The sequence below is a fragment of the Gadus chalcogrammus genome, chromosome 14, assembly GCF_026213295.1.
Source record: "Gadus chalcogrammus isolate NIFS_2021 chromosome 14, NIFS_Gcha_1.0, whole genome shotgun sequence".
Classification (NCBI taxonomy): Eukaryota; Metazoa; Chordata; class Actinopteri; order Gadiformes; family Gadidae; genus Gadus; species Gadus chalcogrammus.
Genome location: NC_079425.1, coordinates 4,019,342 through 4,038,898, shown reverse-complemented (window position 1 = coordinate 4,038,898; position 19,557 = coordinate 4,019,342). Strand labels below are relative to the sequence as shown.

General features: G+C 44.8%; 1 protein-coding gene across 1 annotated transcript; it reads left to right on the top strand.

The window, feature by feature from the left end:
• The first annotated feature begins 10,708 nt into the window (after window positions 1-10,708).
• Window positions 10,709-16,765, top strand: LOC130403603 (gonadotropin-releasing hormone II receptor-like). Its single transcript, XM_056608019.1, has 3 exons — window positions 10,709-10,963; window positions 15,660-15,861; window positions 16,362-16,765. Exons 1-3 carry the CDS (start codon window positions 10,724-10,726, stop codon window positions 16,763-16,765), a joined length of 846 nt encoding a protein of 281 aa, XP_056463994.1. The 5' UTR covers window positions 10,709-10,723.
• Window positions 16,766-19,557: the final 2,792 nt, after the last annotated feature.

Below are 19,557 nucleotides of genomic sequence, written 5' to 3'. Positions count from 1 at the left end.
CCCCCCAATGCCCAAAATGTGTATGCACTCTATCTGACGGAATATTATTCACCTCAGGAAGAGCTTAATGAGGTTGTATTGACTTGGAACAACCACAGTCCTGCCGGTCCAACGCTCAGGATCCCTGCTGGACATCCCGCCACGTTGCATGCAGTCCCTCAACTGGACCGAGGCAGAGATAGTTTGCACCGTGTGGACCTGGAGGCGGTTTAAGTCTGCCTTGAAGAGCGTGTGTTCAAGGGCATGTGATCAGGATGTGTTGAAACAGTTAACCTGTGTATCATGCTCAGACAGCTGATAGAGAATGAACTAAATATAGAACATAAACTTTCCTGAGCCTGTGTCACACATAGTTCAGAAATGCTTTTTTTGTTTCCTGTTTCATTCCAGGACAAATTTAAATCTAAACGATTGTCAAAATTATAATATATGTTTCAACCTGTAATTAACGCAAGTAACTATAATTGTATAATTATTATTGTATAAGTATTGTAGCTATTTTAGACACATCAATTATGTACCAAATATTTTCTGTTCTGTTCATTATAACTGCAGTTGAGTGGAACTTGCTACAGCAGGGAGCCTTCAATAGCAACATATCATCGGCTTATGGAGTGGCTGACGATTCCAAGCTTTCATTGGGTAAATAACAACAACAGCACCTGAATAGAGTAAGCACAATAGTGCTTGCAATGTGAACCTAAAAAAGAATGCGTGAATTGTTTGATTGGACTATTATGTGAAGTATTATGCACTATGGGAATATTATGTGAAAAAATGGAAACATCCTTTAATTTTGAATTGTTCAATTAGATATAAATTACAGACACAAAAGTAGAGGACTTGATTCAGAATCAGTTGAAGCAAAATCGTATATGCCTGCCTTCTCCTCAGTTTATCCTCAGCTTTGAACTACAGGACCCACTTTGAAGCAACATTTGGTCAAAATAAACATTTGGTTAAAATAAACCACCTTGGCACCGCCCGATTTTAATGTTACTAGTTCCAAAATCAAGAATACAAAATACCATGAAATAAAAAGGTGTGTTTTTGTGTGTGTGTGTGTGTGTGTGTGTGTGTGTGTGTGTGTGTGTGTGTGTGTGTGTGTGTGTGTGTGTGTGTGTGTGTGTGTGTGTGTGTGTGTGTGTGTGTGTGTGTGTGTGTGTGTGTGTGTGTGTGTGTGTGTGTGTGTGTGTATGTGTGTGTGTGTGTGTGTGTGTGTCGGACTGGCCGGACCTTAATGATCTGTGCAACAGAATGACAGTCAAACTGGAAGGGACACAACACAACTCACACACAGCAACACAGGTATCTGATGCAGTTGTCACGGACCCATCTGTAACCCCAGAGGCTACTTGAATCAGTTGCCCATATTGTGAATGGATGTACTATGTAGAAAGGACTGTATATTGCACGCCATGACCGACTTGTCGATCTGATTTCCAGCAATGTTGAAGAAGTATTTCTAGAAAATGGGACCATGTACAAACATTCACGTATCATGCCGGAATGGTTTAACAGCTCTATTGATGTGTTTTGTAACATCCCAAATACTCCTTTTGTTGTGTTTTTGGAAGTGCTCCTACTTGAGACAGGCTGCGTGTTTGATCTGTACATGGAAATTGCTTTCAACGATAAAATCGTTAAGTACCAGCCCATTCTGGAAGTACTAAGGGACCTAGGCTACCAATGCAAGCTAATAGTGTTTATTTTGGGCAGCTTGGGGCATGTTCACAACCTTATTTTCAGTGGGTTAAGGCTGGATGGGCTCTCCAGCAGAAAATCTAAACATTTAGCAAAGTTGTGCTCCATATCAGCAGTGATAGGCAGTCTGGCAGTGTGGCGCAGGAGATGTTTTTTGTACCCTTGAACAAAGACCTATCTCATCTCTGAAATATTTGAATCCTGTCTCTTGTCAATATGATTGGCCGATTTAAATAAAGAATTAAAATGTCTGTGTGTGTGTTTGTGTTTGTGTGTCTGTATGTATGTACGTGTAGTCTGGTCATAGCTTTGTCGATGCTTTAGTCATTACTAGGGTTTCATTGCGGTTCAGACACAGACAGCAGCAGAAAGGTGTTTTGACAACACGGAGACCGGATCTCATGTAGAGAATTGTTTTTCTATATTTGTTCGTTCTCATCACGGTTTGTGTTCAACCTTGAACATTAGATCAGATTCTCTGTCTCCTTCTTTCTCCTTACAGACACCTGCGTCATTTGTTCATTACATTTTCGACTGTTGTTCTCTTTCTTTAAATATACTCTGTACCCTATCACTTGTACCTTCGCCGCCTTTTCTCTCAAAGCTTTCTCTACCTCTCTTCATCTCCCTCTTCCTCCCTCTCCAGCTGTTGTAAGGATGAACCGCAGGTGAACCTGTCATGTGTTACCGGGTGTGTGCGTAGTGCTCTGTTACTGCCTTGTGTTTTCATATTCCTATAGACTTGGTACATAATAGGGAGCAACCTGTTCAATCACTGGCCATGTTTTCTTTGAAAGCCTGTCAGCAGCTCGGAGGCGAACACGGCCGTATACATTATGTTTTCATTCCATGGGATTTCTGTGGACTGCTGTGCTGTTTGTAAACCTCCAGCACGGCAATTATAAGAACCTTCCAGCTTGGTTTGCTGGTGTCCAGCTTGGTTTGCTTGGTTTACGAGAAGCTATGTTTCAATTGGATGAGAACAGACTGTGTGCATTCGAGAGGGATCCAACGTTTTAGGCATTCAGCGAGCACGCTCTGTCCTACACTGGCCTGTCCACTTAGGGCTTTTACGTGGAAGGCATGCGGTGCTGCATTGTTGTGTTCGGCCTCTCAGGTTCAGGGATCGACTGCGCGAAACAGCAGCAGAGTGAATTAGTCATCTGAAAATTTCGACTTGTCCGCCACTCAGAGAGCTGTGTCCTTAATCACATCATCGTTATTCAATGAACCCCACTCAGGGACTTGTGATGCGCACTCTCCTGCTGTTCCTCCACCGCTTTGTCACTGCTGATGTCTCTTTGAAGCAAGGCACCGCATGGGGACATGCCCAGGGGTGAGACTGTCGACCAATGGGAGCTTGGCCTGTGATTGGTGATCGGATGACGACATTGGTTACACACTTCATTCCGATGCGGATCACGGTGTCTAGAGCTGATCGTCAGGGTCTGATCCGGGGGGTTCTTAGTAAGTGTCCTCACTAATTATGAATAAAAATCAAATATGACCTGAAATGACGTCATCGTTGGATTTCTTTCATTCAGATTCACAACTGTATGAGAGGACCTTAACTAACCCCTAGCCCCAAAACCCAGAGGAGAGCAAAGCAAAACTCCAGTGGGAAAGTAAACTGGAAGCAATTTCAACATTATAACATCAATATCCCGACAGATCCATCTCTCCATAAGTTCCTCTGCTGCAATCCGTTCTGGCTGTCTGGCAGAATTTCAAGGAGATGTCTTTTTTATTTTGTGTGCTTCAGTTGTTTTTCGGGGTCTATCAATTATCTTTGCTTATGAGGCACCTATGTCTGGTGCCAGATATTACCAGTCGACGTGGGTATCGGGCTCCTGCATGCGAAGAGCCTCACAGATGCTGAACCAGATGGTCTCGCAGCTCATAGCTGCTACGAAAACGCTTTAGAGCTCTGCAGGGGAACGTCAACAGATAGAAGACTTTAGAGCTCATCAAAGGAACGTCAATAAAGAGCACACTTTAGAGCTCTGCAGAGGAACGTCAACAGAGAGAAGACTTTAGAGCTCATCAAAGGAACGTCAACAAAGAGCACACTTTAGAGCTCTGTGAAGGAACGTCAACAGAGAGAAGACTTTAGAGCTCATCAAAGGAACGTCAACCAAGAGCACACTTTAGAGCTCTGCAGAGGAACGTCAACAGAGAGAAGACTTTAGAGCTCATCAAAGGAACGTCAACAAAGAGCACACTTTAGAGCTCTGCAGAGGAACATCAACAGAGAGAAGACTTTAGAGCTCATCAAAGGAACGTCAACAAAGAGCACACTTTAGAGCTCTGTGAAGGAACCTCAACAAAGAGCACACTTTAGAGCTCTGTGAAGGAACGTCAATGAAGAGCACACTTTAGAGCTCTGCAGGGGAACGTCAACAGAGAGAACACTTTAGAGCTCCGAGGAGGAACGTCAACAAAGAGAACACTTTAGAGCTCTGTGGAGGAAGGTCAACAAAAGGAACACTTTAGAGCTCTGAGGAGGAACGTCAACGAAAGGGAACACTTTAGAGCTCTGAGGAGGAACGTCAACAAAGAGAACACTTTAGAGCTCTGAGGAGGAACGTCAACAAAGAGAACACTTTAGAGCTCTGTGGAGGAACGTCAACAAAGATAAGGCTTTAGAGCTCTACAGAGGAACGTCAACAAAGTCAGACTTTATATCTCTGTGAAGGAGCGTCACCAAAGACAACACTTTAGAGCTCTTAGGAGGAACAACAAAAACCCTTTAGGGCTCTGCAGAGGAACGTCAACAATGAGAACACCTTAGATAAGGCTTTAGAGCTCTACAGAGGAACGTCAACAAAGTAAGACTTTATATCTCTGTGAAGGAGCGTTACCAAAGACAACACTTTAGAGCTCTTAGGAGGAACTACAAAAACCCTTTAGAGCTCTGCAGAGGAACGTCAACAATGAGAACACCTTAGAGCTCTGAGGAGGAACACCGACAAAGAACACTTTAGAGCTCTGCAGAGGAACTCAACGAAGAGAAGACTTTAGAGCTCTCTCTCCCCATGTCCCCTGGCCCAGTCGTCCTCTCCACAGATGAGTAATGATGGGCATCAGTACAAGCCCCATGCCCTCTGACCCAGCTGCTGCTAGATGATGGAGGATGGTTGATGGGTTTGGTGAATGGACGATGGGTGGATTATAGGTGGATAGATTATTGAGGGATGGGGTATGATGGGTGGGTTGGTGGAGAGATAATTGGTGGATAGATGAAGGGTTGGAGGATAGATGATAGGTGTGTGGAGGGTGGAGGAAGGGTGGAGGAGGTGGAGGTTGGCTGGGGGAGAGTGGATGTGATGGGGGGGGGGGGCGGGGGGTTGATGGTAATCATGGAGGTAGATAATAGTAGCATAGCAACGCAGGGATCCACCATCAGACCATGGAGACGGATGATACAGTCGGTAAATGATACAACGGCAACGTGTTTGCCATTGTTCTGATGTACTGCCCTGTTCTGTTGTTCTATTCTATTTTATTCTGTTCTGAACCCAGGAAATGAAGGTTTGTTTGCTGTTGTTTTATGCTCCTCTGTTCTGCTCGGATCTACTCTAGTCTAGTCACAAACTTTGTTCTCTCGGATTTAATCTTTGATTACAATAACAACATGTGATCTAGAATCATTAAAGCGAGCCATGGAGGAATTACAAATTAGGTTTTGAAGTTAGCTTAATTTGACATATTTTACCGGTACGTTCATACCTATCAAAGATACCAAAATGTCTTTGTGTTGAGAATAATAACTTTAATAATGTTACTAATATTTTACGAGTATGGATTCAAATGTAATGCATGCATGTGTGTGTGTTCTGCAATCATTGACAACACAAAGTGTAATTTGCATCATACAAGCTGACACAGCCTTCTGAAAGGTCAGGATGATATCTCTCTGGTTGGAGAGGTTCAGATTGACACATAAATCCACTTAGCATCAGACATATCTTCCCGTTAATCTCAGGGTTGACAACAGCTTCCAGATTCTCTGCCTTGTGTTTCATAGTGTTTGTGTGTGTGTGTGTGTGTGTGTGTGTGTGTGTGTGTGTGTGTGTGTGTGTGTGTGTGTGTGTGTGTGTGTGTGTGTGTGTGTGTGTGTGTGTGTGTGTGTGTATGTGTGCGTGCGTGCGTGCGTGCATGCGTGCGTGTGTGTGTGTATAGATAAAGCCACATTGTGTCTGAACATTTACATCCACAGATGTAGCCACATCTGCTGATGACTTATAGCTGTCAACACAGACTAGTTGCTGTATTGCATTGGTTTCTGGAAGCCTGACCCTCAATGTTTAAATGATCAAGTTTCTGGAAGATGATCCTCAGTGTTTACATGATCAAGTTTCTTGAAGATGATCCTCAGTGTTTACATGATCAAGTTTCTGGAAGATGATCCTGTGTTTACATGATCAAGTTTCTAGAAGCTGATGCTCATTGTTTACGTGATCAGGTTTCCTACATTCCTTATTGATTGCATGGTTTGACTACTCACGGCCTTCTCACTTGTAAGTAACTTTATTAAACCAATGAATGAGCTGAGATGAACAGCCAAGCTACGTTGAAGGCCATTCATTCACTCGTCAAGGCATCACAGAGTGCTCTTATAACAGGATTCGTTTAAATAGACTGCAGCTCTTTCACTGGGGATCAATTGTCCTTCCTTTGAACTGAAAACCATAGTGTGAACAAAGAGAGATGGATTGCAAACAAAGCCTGTATGTATTCATTAAGCGGGCTGTGCAGATGTTACGTAACACAGGCTGTGCAGCAGACGGTCCAGCAGAGACCCTTGCACACAAATAGGAACAGTCCATTAGAACCCCCAGAACACTCAGAACCCTTTGTGTTCTGAGTGAACCCCGGTGACAACTCTGAATCTAATTAAGAATCAAACATCTAGATCCTGACTGATGTAATGCAGGACATCTGGTAAAGACAGTCTAACTACATGATGTAAGGAACAACATCTGATGAAGACATTCTAACTACATGATGCAACAAACAACATCTGGTAAAGACAGTCTAACTACATGATGTAACGAACAACATCTGGTGAAGACATTCTAACTACATGATGCAACAAACAACATCTGGTAAAGACAGTCCAACTACATGATGTAACGAACAACATCTGGTGAAGACATTCTAACTACATGATGCAACAAACAACATCTGGTAAAAAACAGTCTAACTACATGATGTAACAAACAACATCTGGTGAAGATAGTCTGATGTAATGCAAGACATCTGGAAAAGATAGGCCTACTGAGTCACAACTCCACTTATTTCCCCCAGCCAGGAGCGATGGGCTATACAGGCCTAGTGATTTGACAACTCACTAGCTACAATAGCTACCAAAATCAAGGCTTAAACTACGCTCCCCCAACACTACTGTTCACAGCCGTGTGTGAGTGGAGACGTCAGGACATGCTGGGTCCTGGTTGATTGTATTGTTAGAGTTTCTCAGCTTTCAGGTCTTGACTCGAAGGGATTGCTTACAGCTGTAGGAGGTCGAACGACTTAGGTTACACAAACAATTGACATCCCTCTGTTTCCCTGTTCACACACCATGCATATGCCGATGTGCTAACAGGAAAGCTAGTTTTTATTTAACTTCACGTTCAACATTCCCCTGTTAATCCTGCTAAAGGCTTTCAGCTGGTTGTTGAGCACGGAGGAGGAAGACTACATTTGTCTGAACAGAGACCGCACTAGCTTGAAAACGTAGTCGTCGCAGTGACCAGACCTCATGAACACATTAGTAGCAAAGACGGACTAATAAGACGGTAGGCTACTGAGGGAGATGAAGGATTCAGACATTGGTTTAGCTTTGCTTCCTGCCTGGGCTGTGTGATGAATTGATCTCTTCTTTGGTGGTTTACATGCTATTCAACTTTCACCGGGTTAGGATGGTTCTCCAGAACCCTGGTGTTCCTCAGGGTTCCGTCTTTGGGCCCTCGTGGTTCTCTCTCTTAACAACATTTCTCATGGTCAGAGATAATCGCTAACCATGGATACCGAACGATACTTTCCTAATTGGGTCCCCCTGTGCCCCTCTCGTTATGTCCCAGACTCATTAGGGCTGTGATTGGTCTGTATGGCTAAACTTAAAGGGGTGATAACATGCCACCAGGTGTGAATGTGATCAGCAATTACAATTTTTTTTCTGTGTTTAGTCATATGCAATTACTTTTATGACCAAAAGTCTTGGCCATTTGAAAAAAAAAAATATATATATATATATATATATATATATATATATATCAAGGCCCCCCCCCCCATAGCCCAGGGCCGTTTAGAGCTCTTAGGAGGAACACCATCAAAGAACACTTTAGAGCTCTGCGGAGGAACTCAATGAAGAGAAGACTTTAGAGCTCTGTGTCCCCCAAGTCCCCTGAGCCAGTCATCCTCTCACAGATGAGTAATGATGGGCATCATTACCACCCCCAAAAGTGGGCATGTCCACTTAGATTTACCGCAGACCACTGGATAGGCTGGTGGAACGATCTATCCAGCATACATTTAGCTGGACAGACCGGTAATGGCTAATCACACTCACACCTGTTGGCATAATATCACCTCTTTAAAACGGCGTTCCAGCTGATTGAGGTATCGTGACCTGTGAACAGAGGACACGTTTTACAGTCCATTTGATGGCTGACCACAATGAAAAAGAGATTTGAATAATAGTTTTTTAATTCCCTTTGGAAAACAGTGTCAGACTATGTAGAAGAACAACCAGTGAAGTGCTGCAATAGGCAGATATGATGAGCATAACTATAAGGCTTTAGATCAGGGTGCGTTCTGCGATGTCTGAGTTGCATGAGTCTAGCTGGACCAGAGAAGAAGGATTTAACTCAGGCAAGAGAAAAGGGCTGTATTTTATATTTCACCTTAAAATGCCAAACAATGAAAAGGAGGAACAAGATAATTATAATAAGTCCTTGCATACACTCTCTCTCATACACACACACATACACACGTATGTGACCTTCTCTCTCTCTCTCTCTCTCTCTCTCTCTCTCTCTCTCTCTCTCTCTCTCTCTCTCTCTCTCTCTCTCTCTCTCTCTCTCTCTCTCTCTCTCTCTCTCTCTCTCTCTCTCTCTCTCTCTCTCTCTCTCTCTCTCTCTCTCTCTCTCTCTACTTCGCTCCCTTTGGAGAAAACCGTTTCAATTTCAATTTCACTAGAAATGTTTACCAGGGTCAGGGTATTTTGCCAGTCAAACAGACTTAAATATTAAACAACTCGTTGTTAATGTTTCACATTGCGGTAGAAACATCCAAATGCATACGGAGGTCGGGGACATTACCCTAATAGCGCCGTTGCGGACGCTAATGCGCACGGAGACATTTGAGCCGCCTCACTCAGCACACAAAGCATCCATCCTCAGCAATGTAGCCCTGTTGCCCAAAGGATTCATCGTCAGCAATGTAACGCCATCATGGAACCCGTTGACCTTATATAGCCCCAAGCCAACCCGTTTACGCGCTGAAATGCATCTCTTTATAGTGCGTCCTGAGCTTTGAGGAAGAAGACTAGTTGAACTGGACCGTGGAGAAGACACCCCCCCGAACCATCCCTCCCCCTATCTTCAGCAACACTAAGCGCCAGTCTTCCCGCGCCACCCACTGTGCGCTCGGATCGCGCGTCAGGAAAGCTTGGATTCCATCTGATACGCACGGCAGACAACGACGCACCGGAGTGTTTGGTCAATCAAATGGCTTTCTCATCACGTCGGGAATGCGGGATTAATTTGGTTTAATTATATGAACAAGGGAATACTGTCGCGTCTTCACGAACCGATGGAACTACTTGTAAGTTTACCCTTTTTTTGCAACATTGCGCATTTTGTACTTGTTTTCATTGTTTCTTATCCTAAAGTTAATGCCTTCTTATGCTTGTTCTTAGATAAATTATTTTAAATTAATTTGATTGGGAAATTAACAGAGAACATACCTATATTTTTATGTGCGTACAGTGTGATAGTCAGTCGAGGTTCCAAAGCGGGCAGACGCGCGTCTAAAATTAATAATAACAGACTTAACACCCTACAACCCTATCTCCGGTACAGACTTTACATTTAACACCATAAAATATGAAATGCACATAAAAAATGTAATCACGTTTTCACATAATAAACGACATATCGAAAGATGTCCGCATTGGTAGATATTAAAACTACGAGTAGGGGATCATTATCTTTTGATCTGAAGTAGCTAGAATGTTCAGATCAATTTCCTTTGAACTTATAGGCCTATTCTTACAACTTACTTAACGCATCACTCTCATTTGGCTACAGAACGAACCTAATGAACGTGACGACGGTAGAGCTAGGATTGTTTGACGCTCTCGTTTTGTTTGGACCTAATGCCATCATCACCAACCATCCGAGGAGAGAGCGCGTGATTAGTGCACAAAAGGTTCTCCGGTCCGCCGTCAGGAAACATCAGTCCAAACATAACCCAGTTTATGAGACAAAGAGAAAAAAAAAAAAAAATAATATAAATATTTACTTCTGCTTCAACCACTAGAAGAGGGATGCTTATGAGTTTTCCGTTTCCTTTTGTGGGCTATTGTTAGAGGGTGGCCCTATGAAACCCTTTGAGAGCTGTGATGAAGGGCTGGACTAACAAAACTGACTCGACCTTTCACCTGCTGTGCGGACAGCTCCCCCTGCCTCTGCTTCCTGCCATGAACGCCACCCTCTCCACGCTCCTCACCCCGGCCTCCGTGTTCTCCCCGCCGCCTCCCCCCGGCCTCCCCCCGACCTCGGGCCCCGTCTCCGAGGGCCCCCCGGGGGACGCCTCCGCGGCGGACCTCCAGCTGCCCACCTTCTCCACTGCGGCCCTGGTGCGTGTGGTCCTCACCTCCATCCTGTGCGCGGCGTCGACGCTCTGCAACGTGGGCGTGCTGTGGGCGGCCAGCGGCCACAAGCGCAGCTCGCACGTGCGCGTGCTCATCCTGCACCTGACGGCGGCCGACCTGCTGGTGACGCTGATCGTGATGCCGGTGGACGCGGCGTGGAACGTGACGGTGCAGTGGCTGGCGGGCGACGCCGCCTGCCGCCTGCTGATGTTCCTCAAGCTGCAGGCCATGTACTCGTGCGCCTTCGTCACCGTGGTGATCAGCCTGGACCGCCAGTCGGCCATCTTGAACCCGCTGGGCTTCGGCGAGGCGCGGCGGAGGAACCGCGCGATGCTGAGCGTGGCCTGGAGCATGAGCCTGCTGCTGTCTGCTCCGCAGGTACGCACGCACACACGCGCACGCACACAAACACACACCCACACTCACACACCCACAAACTGCTGCTGTCTGTTCATCAGGTACAAACACATAGACAGACACACACACACACACACACACACACAAACACTCTTCTGTCTATTCATCAGATACACAGCCACAGAAAACCAACGCGCACGCAGACACGCAAGCACACACACACACACACACACTGCTGTGCATCAGGTACGCTCATAGAGCCCCTGCAGTCTCCGCTGCAGGTGTTAAAGGGACGGAGACGGCAGCGTTGAGAAGATCAACAGCGTGCTTCAGTGTTCTCAGTGAGCTCTGATCTGAATGGGGTTTTAATCCCTGCCTCGCTGCAACAGATGGATGGATTTACATCATCTTCTGTTAGCAGCAGCGCACACAGCACTGGCACGCGCACACACACACACACACACACACACACACACACACACACACACACACACAAACACACACACACACACACACACACACACACACACACACACACACACACACACACACAGACACGCACATACAGGACCTCCGCAACGGGTCTGTTGGGATGTTTTGGTTTCTTATCTTCTACGCTTATTTACATAAATGACAATCCATCGTTTATTACGCCTAACCTGAAGGATTGTAAAGGGGGATGAGAAGGCCCGAGCCTGGCATTGTTAGCGACTCGATCAATCCCCTGAGCTTTATCTGAGCGCCTGGCTCATCCTGCTGAGGTACGCACAGAAAATATTGTTAAGTGAATATTGGTTTGGTTGTAACTGCAAGCAACCACAACTAGGAAACTGCTGAAAAAAATTAACAGTGGGTTAGTCAAACCTCATCCACTTTTCCTCTACCATGTATCCTGCCACCTTTCTTTGACTGTGTTGTTTATCATTGAAGTAGGATTGTGTGTTCTTACAGAACATAATGTGGCGATTCCTTATCTGTCCTCATTAGCAGCGTTCTTTCAAGTAAGCTGCGTTTGATAAATCTCTGTCAATATATCGGGTCTGAACTTGATTTATCTTATTGTGGTCAAAGATGCGGCTGGATCACAGCAGATGAGTGGTCTGGATCATTATCATCTACCCACCAATTTGCCCCTAATATGGGCCGCATCACTGCTTCTGTTGTTATTATTCAGTATGCACAGATCAACTTCAGGTTCTGGGATTAGTCATGACTCTACAACTGACCCACAGACCGGAGGGCATACATTAAACTTAAATTAAAATTAACTTATTTCCTTAAGTTTGATTTGTCCCTTGAAGCTCTTCTGTTTTAAGAGAGGTGTGTGACTTTCTGTAGAACGGTTTCTATCAAGCTGAGTAGCGTGCACGGTCCAACTGGCAGATCATTGATGGCCACTGGGTGGCAGCGCAGGATGAGTGGATAACTGGATATAGGTGGGGTGCAGTTTAGGTGGGGTTTTAGGTCTACCATCAAAGTCACAACTCTGCTCTGTTTTGGCACCACATTGGTGGAACGAGCTCCCTGCCGTTGTCAGGGCTGCAGTCGCACACCAGCTTCCGCAAGAGATTCGAGACTCACTGGTTCAGAGTTCACCGAGACTCTTACCCCTTACCCCCCCCCCCCCCCCCTTACCCCCCTACCCCCCTCTCAGCACTTATTGTATGTTGTACGTACTTTTTACTTAGCATTGTGTAGCATCATATCCTAGCTCTTGTGGAAACAGTGAGACAACTAAAGCCATCCAGCTGCCTTGATACTTTTCCTACCAACCTCTTTAAGAATGTTTTTGACTGCCTAGCAATAGACATATTGCAAATAGTTAACAACTCTCTCCAATCAGGCATTTTCCCAAAAGCGTTTCCCAAAAGCAGTTATTATACCTCTTAAGCGGAGCCTAGATGCCTCTATTATTAACAGACCAATGTCAAATTTACCCTTCATAAGTAAAATCATTGAGAAAGTTGTTCTCCAGCAACTTAATCATGTCCTGCCATCAACTGGTTGCTAAAACATCTTCCTATCAGGATTTCGACCCCTTCACAGCACCGAGACCGCCCTTATTAAAGTTGTCAACGACATCCGTCTTAACACAGACTTTGGCAAAAACTCAATACTGCTGCATTCGACACTGTAGACCATACAATACTTGTGGACAGATTAGAAAACTGGGTGGGGCTTTTAGGCACAGTCTTAAATTGGTTTAGGTCCTACCTACAAAATAGGAACTACTTTTTTCCATTGGCGACTTTGTATCAGAATCAACCAACGTGTCATGTGGAGTTCCAAAAGGAACATCCACATGCTCCCACTAGGGCGAATCATGCGAAACAACTATATTGACCATCATTGCTATGCTGATGACATGCAAATCTATGTATCGCTATCACCAACTGACTTTCGGCCCATAGATCTGCTGTGCCAGTGCATTGAGCAAGTCAAAGACTGGATGTGCCGAAATTTCCTTCAACTAAATGAGGACAAAACAGAGATAATTGTATTGGGTGCTAATACGGAAAGGCTTAAAGTAACCCAACACCTTCACTCTCTTTCCCTGAAAACCTCAATCAAAGCAAGAAATCTAGGGGTTATCATGGATTCAGATTTACATTTCGACAGTCATATCAAATCAGTTACAAAATTAACCTTCAAAATTTGGCAAGACTTAGATGGCTCATGACCACCGAAGACTTAAAAAAAATTGTACATGCCTATCACTCGTAAGCTTGATTACTGCAATGGTCTCCTTACAGGTCTCCCAAAACAAACTCTAAGGAAACTTCAGCTTGTTCAGAATGCTGCTGCTAGAATTCTAACTAACACCAAAAAATGTAACATACTATACCAATTCTTAAATCGTTACATTGGCTTCCTGTAGGTCAGAGAATTGATTTTAAAATCATGTTGCTAACCTATAAATCCCCACATGGTTTAGCCCCAAAATATTTAACTGATATGCTTCCCCTACATAAGCCTTCTAGACCACTAAGGTCTTCTGAGACCAATCTGTTAATTATCCCCAGAGTAAACACGAAACATTGGAAAGCAGTATTTAGTTACTATGCAACAAATAGCTTCCTTGACTGGTGTAAAAAATCCCATCTCCTGCTAAACACATCAAAGACTAAAGAGATGGCTATTGATTTTAGTTGCATTTCATTCAACGATTGTCCAAGGGCAACCCATACAGTCTGTCCATGAGTATTAGTATCTGGGGTTGGTTTTAGATAATAAGTTGAAGTGGGAGCAGTACACAGAACTCTTTCAGAAAAGAGGATAGCAAAGGCTTTACTTTAAATAAAGCTGATCTCATTTGATGTAGACTACAAAATGGCTAAGGGCTAGGTTTCAAAACCCAGCCCTCTCCAAAAATAGGACAAAACAGTCATTCATTCAACAATCCATCAGCTTTTTTTAATTGTTGGTTTAAAAAGCTAACAACCTTTGATGTGTCCTTGTACTACGTGGGAAATATGATTTTGGGTTATTGTCTTGTCAGTGGTTGTTTTTTTGTTTTTATGTTGTGGTTGAAGGTCATGTGTATCTGTCTATTCACTGACAACAATTTCCACAAGGGGGCAATCAATTATCCATCCATCCATCCATCCATCCTGCCCCAACTCTGATCACTTTTAAAACCATACTGAAGACTTTTGTGTTTGCCTTAGCTTCGCCTTTAGCTTTTCCTTTATTTTCTATTCTATTACCAAAATGCCTTTTTACGTAACTTTGCCTTTATTTTCTATTTTTACCAGAGAGATACATGATCTGATACCAAAGAGAAAGGATAAGGGTTTGAGACCTGAATTCTGTCTGTGTTAGAGTCTTAGAATCTGGGTTGGAGTCCCAGCAAAAGGACAAAGTTCCTTTAAGGTCGGGTTGAAGTCCTAGAGAGTTCCTTTAGGTCAGGTTGGAGTCCTGACGTGGGTACCAGAGACATGAACTTTGAAGGGTTTCAGACCCGAGTTCTGTCTGGGATAGAGTCCTAGAATACGGGTTGGAGTCCAAGAGAAAGGACCAAGTTCCTTTAGGTCGGGTTGGAGTCCCGACGTGGGTACCAGAGATACGGTTGATCTGATCTTAAATACATTGTACTTTCTAAAATGCTTTTGCCTTTGTTTTACATAGACTTTACTAATTTATGCCTATGTTTCATTTACCTATCTATTATTTATTTTATTGTATGACAATGTTTAAATGTGAAGCACTTTGAGTCTGCCTTGTGTACGAAAAGTGCTATATAAATCAGGTTGCCGTGCCTTGCCTAGCTAGCTCTGTTGTATACAAAAATAAATTCAAATTCAATTCAAATTCTAAGAACTTTGTTTTTCCCTTGAGGGAACTTCCTTGAGGGTCAGGCACATTCAAACAAGACATATTTCAGCAACATACAGGGAATGGGTTAACCTAGCGATTGTTAGTGCTTGGCACTTGGTTCTATGAACATCCTTTCTGCACCGACAGAGATATATTGTTTCTTTCTTCTGACAAATGTACTTATTGTAAGTCGTTTTTGATAAAAGCGTCTGCTAAGTGCCTTAAATGTAAAAGTAAATGTTTGAAAGGAAATTGCTCTCCATATCCAGTATCCACCCACAACCAGTGACATCTTCTCGCCCTGTCCATCTCCCTCCGTCGGGACAGACTCTCTCTACACAACCATCCAGATGTAGAAGTCCTCCATCAAGGCTGTGACGCCTCTCCTCTGTCCCCTCAGATCTTCATCTTCCACAGCGTGACCATCACCCACCCGCAGAACTTCACCCAGTGCACCACCAGGGGCAGCTTCCAGACGCACGGACAGGAGACGGCCTACAACATGCTGACCTTCTGCTGCCTCTTCCTCCTGCCCCTCGTCATCATGATCACCTGCTACTCCCGCATCCTCCTCCAGATCTCCAGGAGGATGCGCAAGGCCTGTAGGTGCCCCCTCCCCCCCCCCTCAGGACCCCCCCCCCCCCCCCGATCCCCAACCATTCTCCGGAGGTTATAATCCTAACGATGGCTAGGGTTACGTTGGTAATCTTAGTTTAGTGATCAGTGATTTAGTGGTTCTTTTGTTACAAGTACAAAATAATCATGTCTAGCTGTTAGATTAAGAAAATATGTAAAGTCAAAGCGTTTGCGATTAGGTCAACAATCTTTATGTATGATCAAATGTGGTTACCAACATCATAATCCATAAACATTATAGATATATCCCACAGTCTGAAGTGCAGTGAGCAGAAGATAGTGGCAGAAACACAATATAATATTCATAAACATGTTCTATTAATGCGTATAATCCTATGAAATTATAAAAGTAGAACAAAGCCCTAAACCCCCAAATTATCCCGCCCCCAGTAATAACATGAACGACCAGCATCATTATCACAATCATAACCCTCCTCCCACCCCCTCGGCGTGTGTCTGTCCCCAGCCTCGTCCCAGGAGGCGCCGCTGCGCTGCTCCCAGAACAACATCCCGCGGGCGCGCATGCGGACGCTGAAGATGAGCCTGGTCATCGTGCTGTGCTTCATCGTGTGCTGGACGCCCTACTACCTGCTGGGCCTCTGGTACTGGTTCTTCCCGGACCACATCGAGGGCAAGGTGTCCCACTCCCTCACCCACATCCTCTTCATCTTCGGCCTCTTCAACGCCTGCCTGGACCCCATCGTCTACGGCCTCTTCACCGTGCGCCTACGCAAGGGCCTGCGGGGTAGCCGTGGCAACGCGGCCCCCGTGGTGGCGTCGGAGCACTGTCGCCTCGCGGCGGTGGAGCCCGCAAGGAAAGGCCCCGTCGCGGCGGCGCTAGCAGCCGGACGGCCCACTTCCATCCCGTAGCGTTAGGCCAGCCAATCGAATCGCTCCGTCGCTTAAGCCTGAAGTCGGGGGGGTCCGGGTCAATGAGGGAAGAGACGGTAAAACGGAGCGACCGTCAGAAGCAGAACCCATGTCACTACAGACATAGACCGCAGAGACCTGAGGGCGCTGTCCGACCCCCCCCCCCACCCCCCCGACCACCCCCCATGAGCTGACGTGCACATCCTGTGCACTTCAGCTCAGTTTCAGGTGATTTATTTGTGTGTGAATGTGTGTGTGTGTGTGTAAGGATGATTGATTATCCAACTTCTTCATACAGTCTGCAATATTCATAAGTAATAATGTATTTGCTATATATCTCATGCTGTAAGTTGCAACCTGCCAAAACTATGCTTAGCATTAGGTTTATTGGACCGCATTCACGTTTCGGTTGGTTGTCATGGTTACCAAATAATCGAAACCGGTTCCCCATCCCAACTAACCAAACATGGCTGCAAGGTGAACAAGGTCTTTGGTGTCAGAGGGGCCAAAGTTAAAGGTGATGACCTCAGGTCACGTAGAGGTCATGACCTCAGGTCACGTAGAGGTGATGACCTCAGGTCACGTAGATGTCATGACCTCAGGTCACATAGAGGTGATGACCTCAGGTCACGTAGAGGTGATGACCTCAGGTCACGTAGAGGTGATGACCTCAGGTCACGTGGAGGTGATGACCTCAGGTCACGTAGAGGTGATGACCTCAGGTCACGTGGAGGTGATGACCTCAGGTCACGCGGAGGTGATGACCTCATACGTTCTGTATGTTTAATGATAAACATGTTGTAGCCTCACCCAGCCCCAGAGTCCAATCATCCTCTGCCAGGTGAGTCTTCTTTATCCAGCCATCATCCACACACACTCCCACACGTGTTCTTTATGTTCAATGATAGACATCTTCTATATGTTCGAAGAAAATGTCTTCAGAGTAAGTTGTAGTGCTTGTCTTGTGCTTTGTGAATATTCCCATGTGTTTAATTTCCGGAGGTCAAATGATAAACCCAGGAACAATAATAACAGTGGAGGATGTCATGTGGTCATTTGTCTTTACGTGTTACCAGCGATGAATAACTCTAAAACTCAAGAGGCCAGATGATTGAAATAAGCAGTTTGTGGGTACATTTAGCGAATATCCCCATAATTCACATCATTCAAGGGGTCAGGGAAGTCTGCAAATCCAATTTCATACACCCGCTGTTTTGGCCGCCCTGCTGAATATTGTCATCATACTGTAACCCGGGGAAATAGTGTAATATTAGCAGTATTAATACTAATAGCACTAAACTAGAGCTTATTCATTATAATATATTTTTCTTTAGTTTTACAAAAACTACCAATCTATCCAGGAGTAATACAAGATGGATGCCAGATAAACACATGTAGGGCTGACCTCAACAACGGCAGTGCTGTTAATGTTTAGTATGTGTCGCCCAGGGACGTTTTTAACGTGCTGTAAATGTTTCCGGCTCTAAGTGAATTCATGAAGGAGCACTTTCACATCCCAGCCTGGAGGCTGAAGGCCTTTCTGCTCTTTGAGAGGACTTCTAAAGAGGAATAGAGAGACTTGATGGCAGCGTTATGTAACTGTAGAAACACACATAAACAAGTGCTGTGACAAAACCCAATTTCATGCATGGTTGATGGGTTAAACCCCGTACATCTTGCACCACAATGTGTTGAAAGTCAAAGGAAGCATATCTAACCACCTCACCCTTGAATGCCGTAACAAAGTTAGGGAGGTTAGCAGAGGCCTTGTGGCTGTTGGGATCTAACTAAAGCCCTTTCTATATACATTTGTATATACTTTTACAAAATATATACACATACACATCTGGAAGTATGTATACCTGGAACCTATACACATGTTGTACACAAACCTTGGCATAAACACACTTGGAAGTATACCTGAAACTTATACGCCTCCTCTTGAGGTATAAACACCTGGCCATGTATACATCTGGACGCACACATCTGGATGTATGCATACAGGGAACTTATATGCACATTGTAAACAAACCTGGACACACACATCTGGAAGTAAACATAGCTGGAATGCAAAGAGGAAAACGCCCATATCTGGTTGTGTACTTCCTTTCTGTACTTCACCAAAGGGGCTCTTGTCTTCTAGCTTCTAGACATGGAAGATATCATTCTCTAATTACCCACCTCTGTTGTGAAATGATGGTGTTGGCGAAATGAATACATTATTTACACATAGTGTTGATTTAATTAGGAGAACAAACCAATAACTCTAATTTCAGTGCAACTACAAACGTAGTTTCATATAATAGTTTTTGGCAGTTTCCACTGCCAAAAGTGGGCGTGACCCGGACTGAGCCGTACTCGTTTTGCCCTCGTCTTCAGTACTCCTCCGTTGGGGTACTGAGACCCCAACAAACAAACAGTAGCCTCGAGGTATTATTCTTTACAATGAACATGTCGCGTAAAACGCTTGCTTGGGCGAACAGCTGTCATCCAGCTGTTGCTGGACGACTTCCATGGTAGCTCTTGGTTTAACGTGTCTCGTTCAACTTTTCCATTGTTTTTATTGAGCAGGCTACACTGTGTCGCGCTGCTATGATGTCACGATGTTAACGTAGCTGCCGCGGCGATCAACATCCGGCCTACCATGAAGGGTACTGTCGGCGGTGGAAACGCGACCTCGGAACTGAGCTGGGCTATACCGCGCCCTCCCTACCGGACTGAGGCGAACCGAACCGTACCCTCCAGTGGAAACGCGCCATAGGACTCATTCGCACGGACACTAACCCCATGGA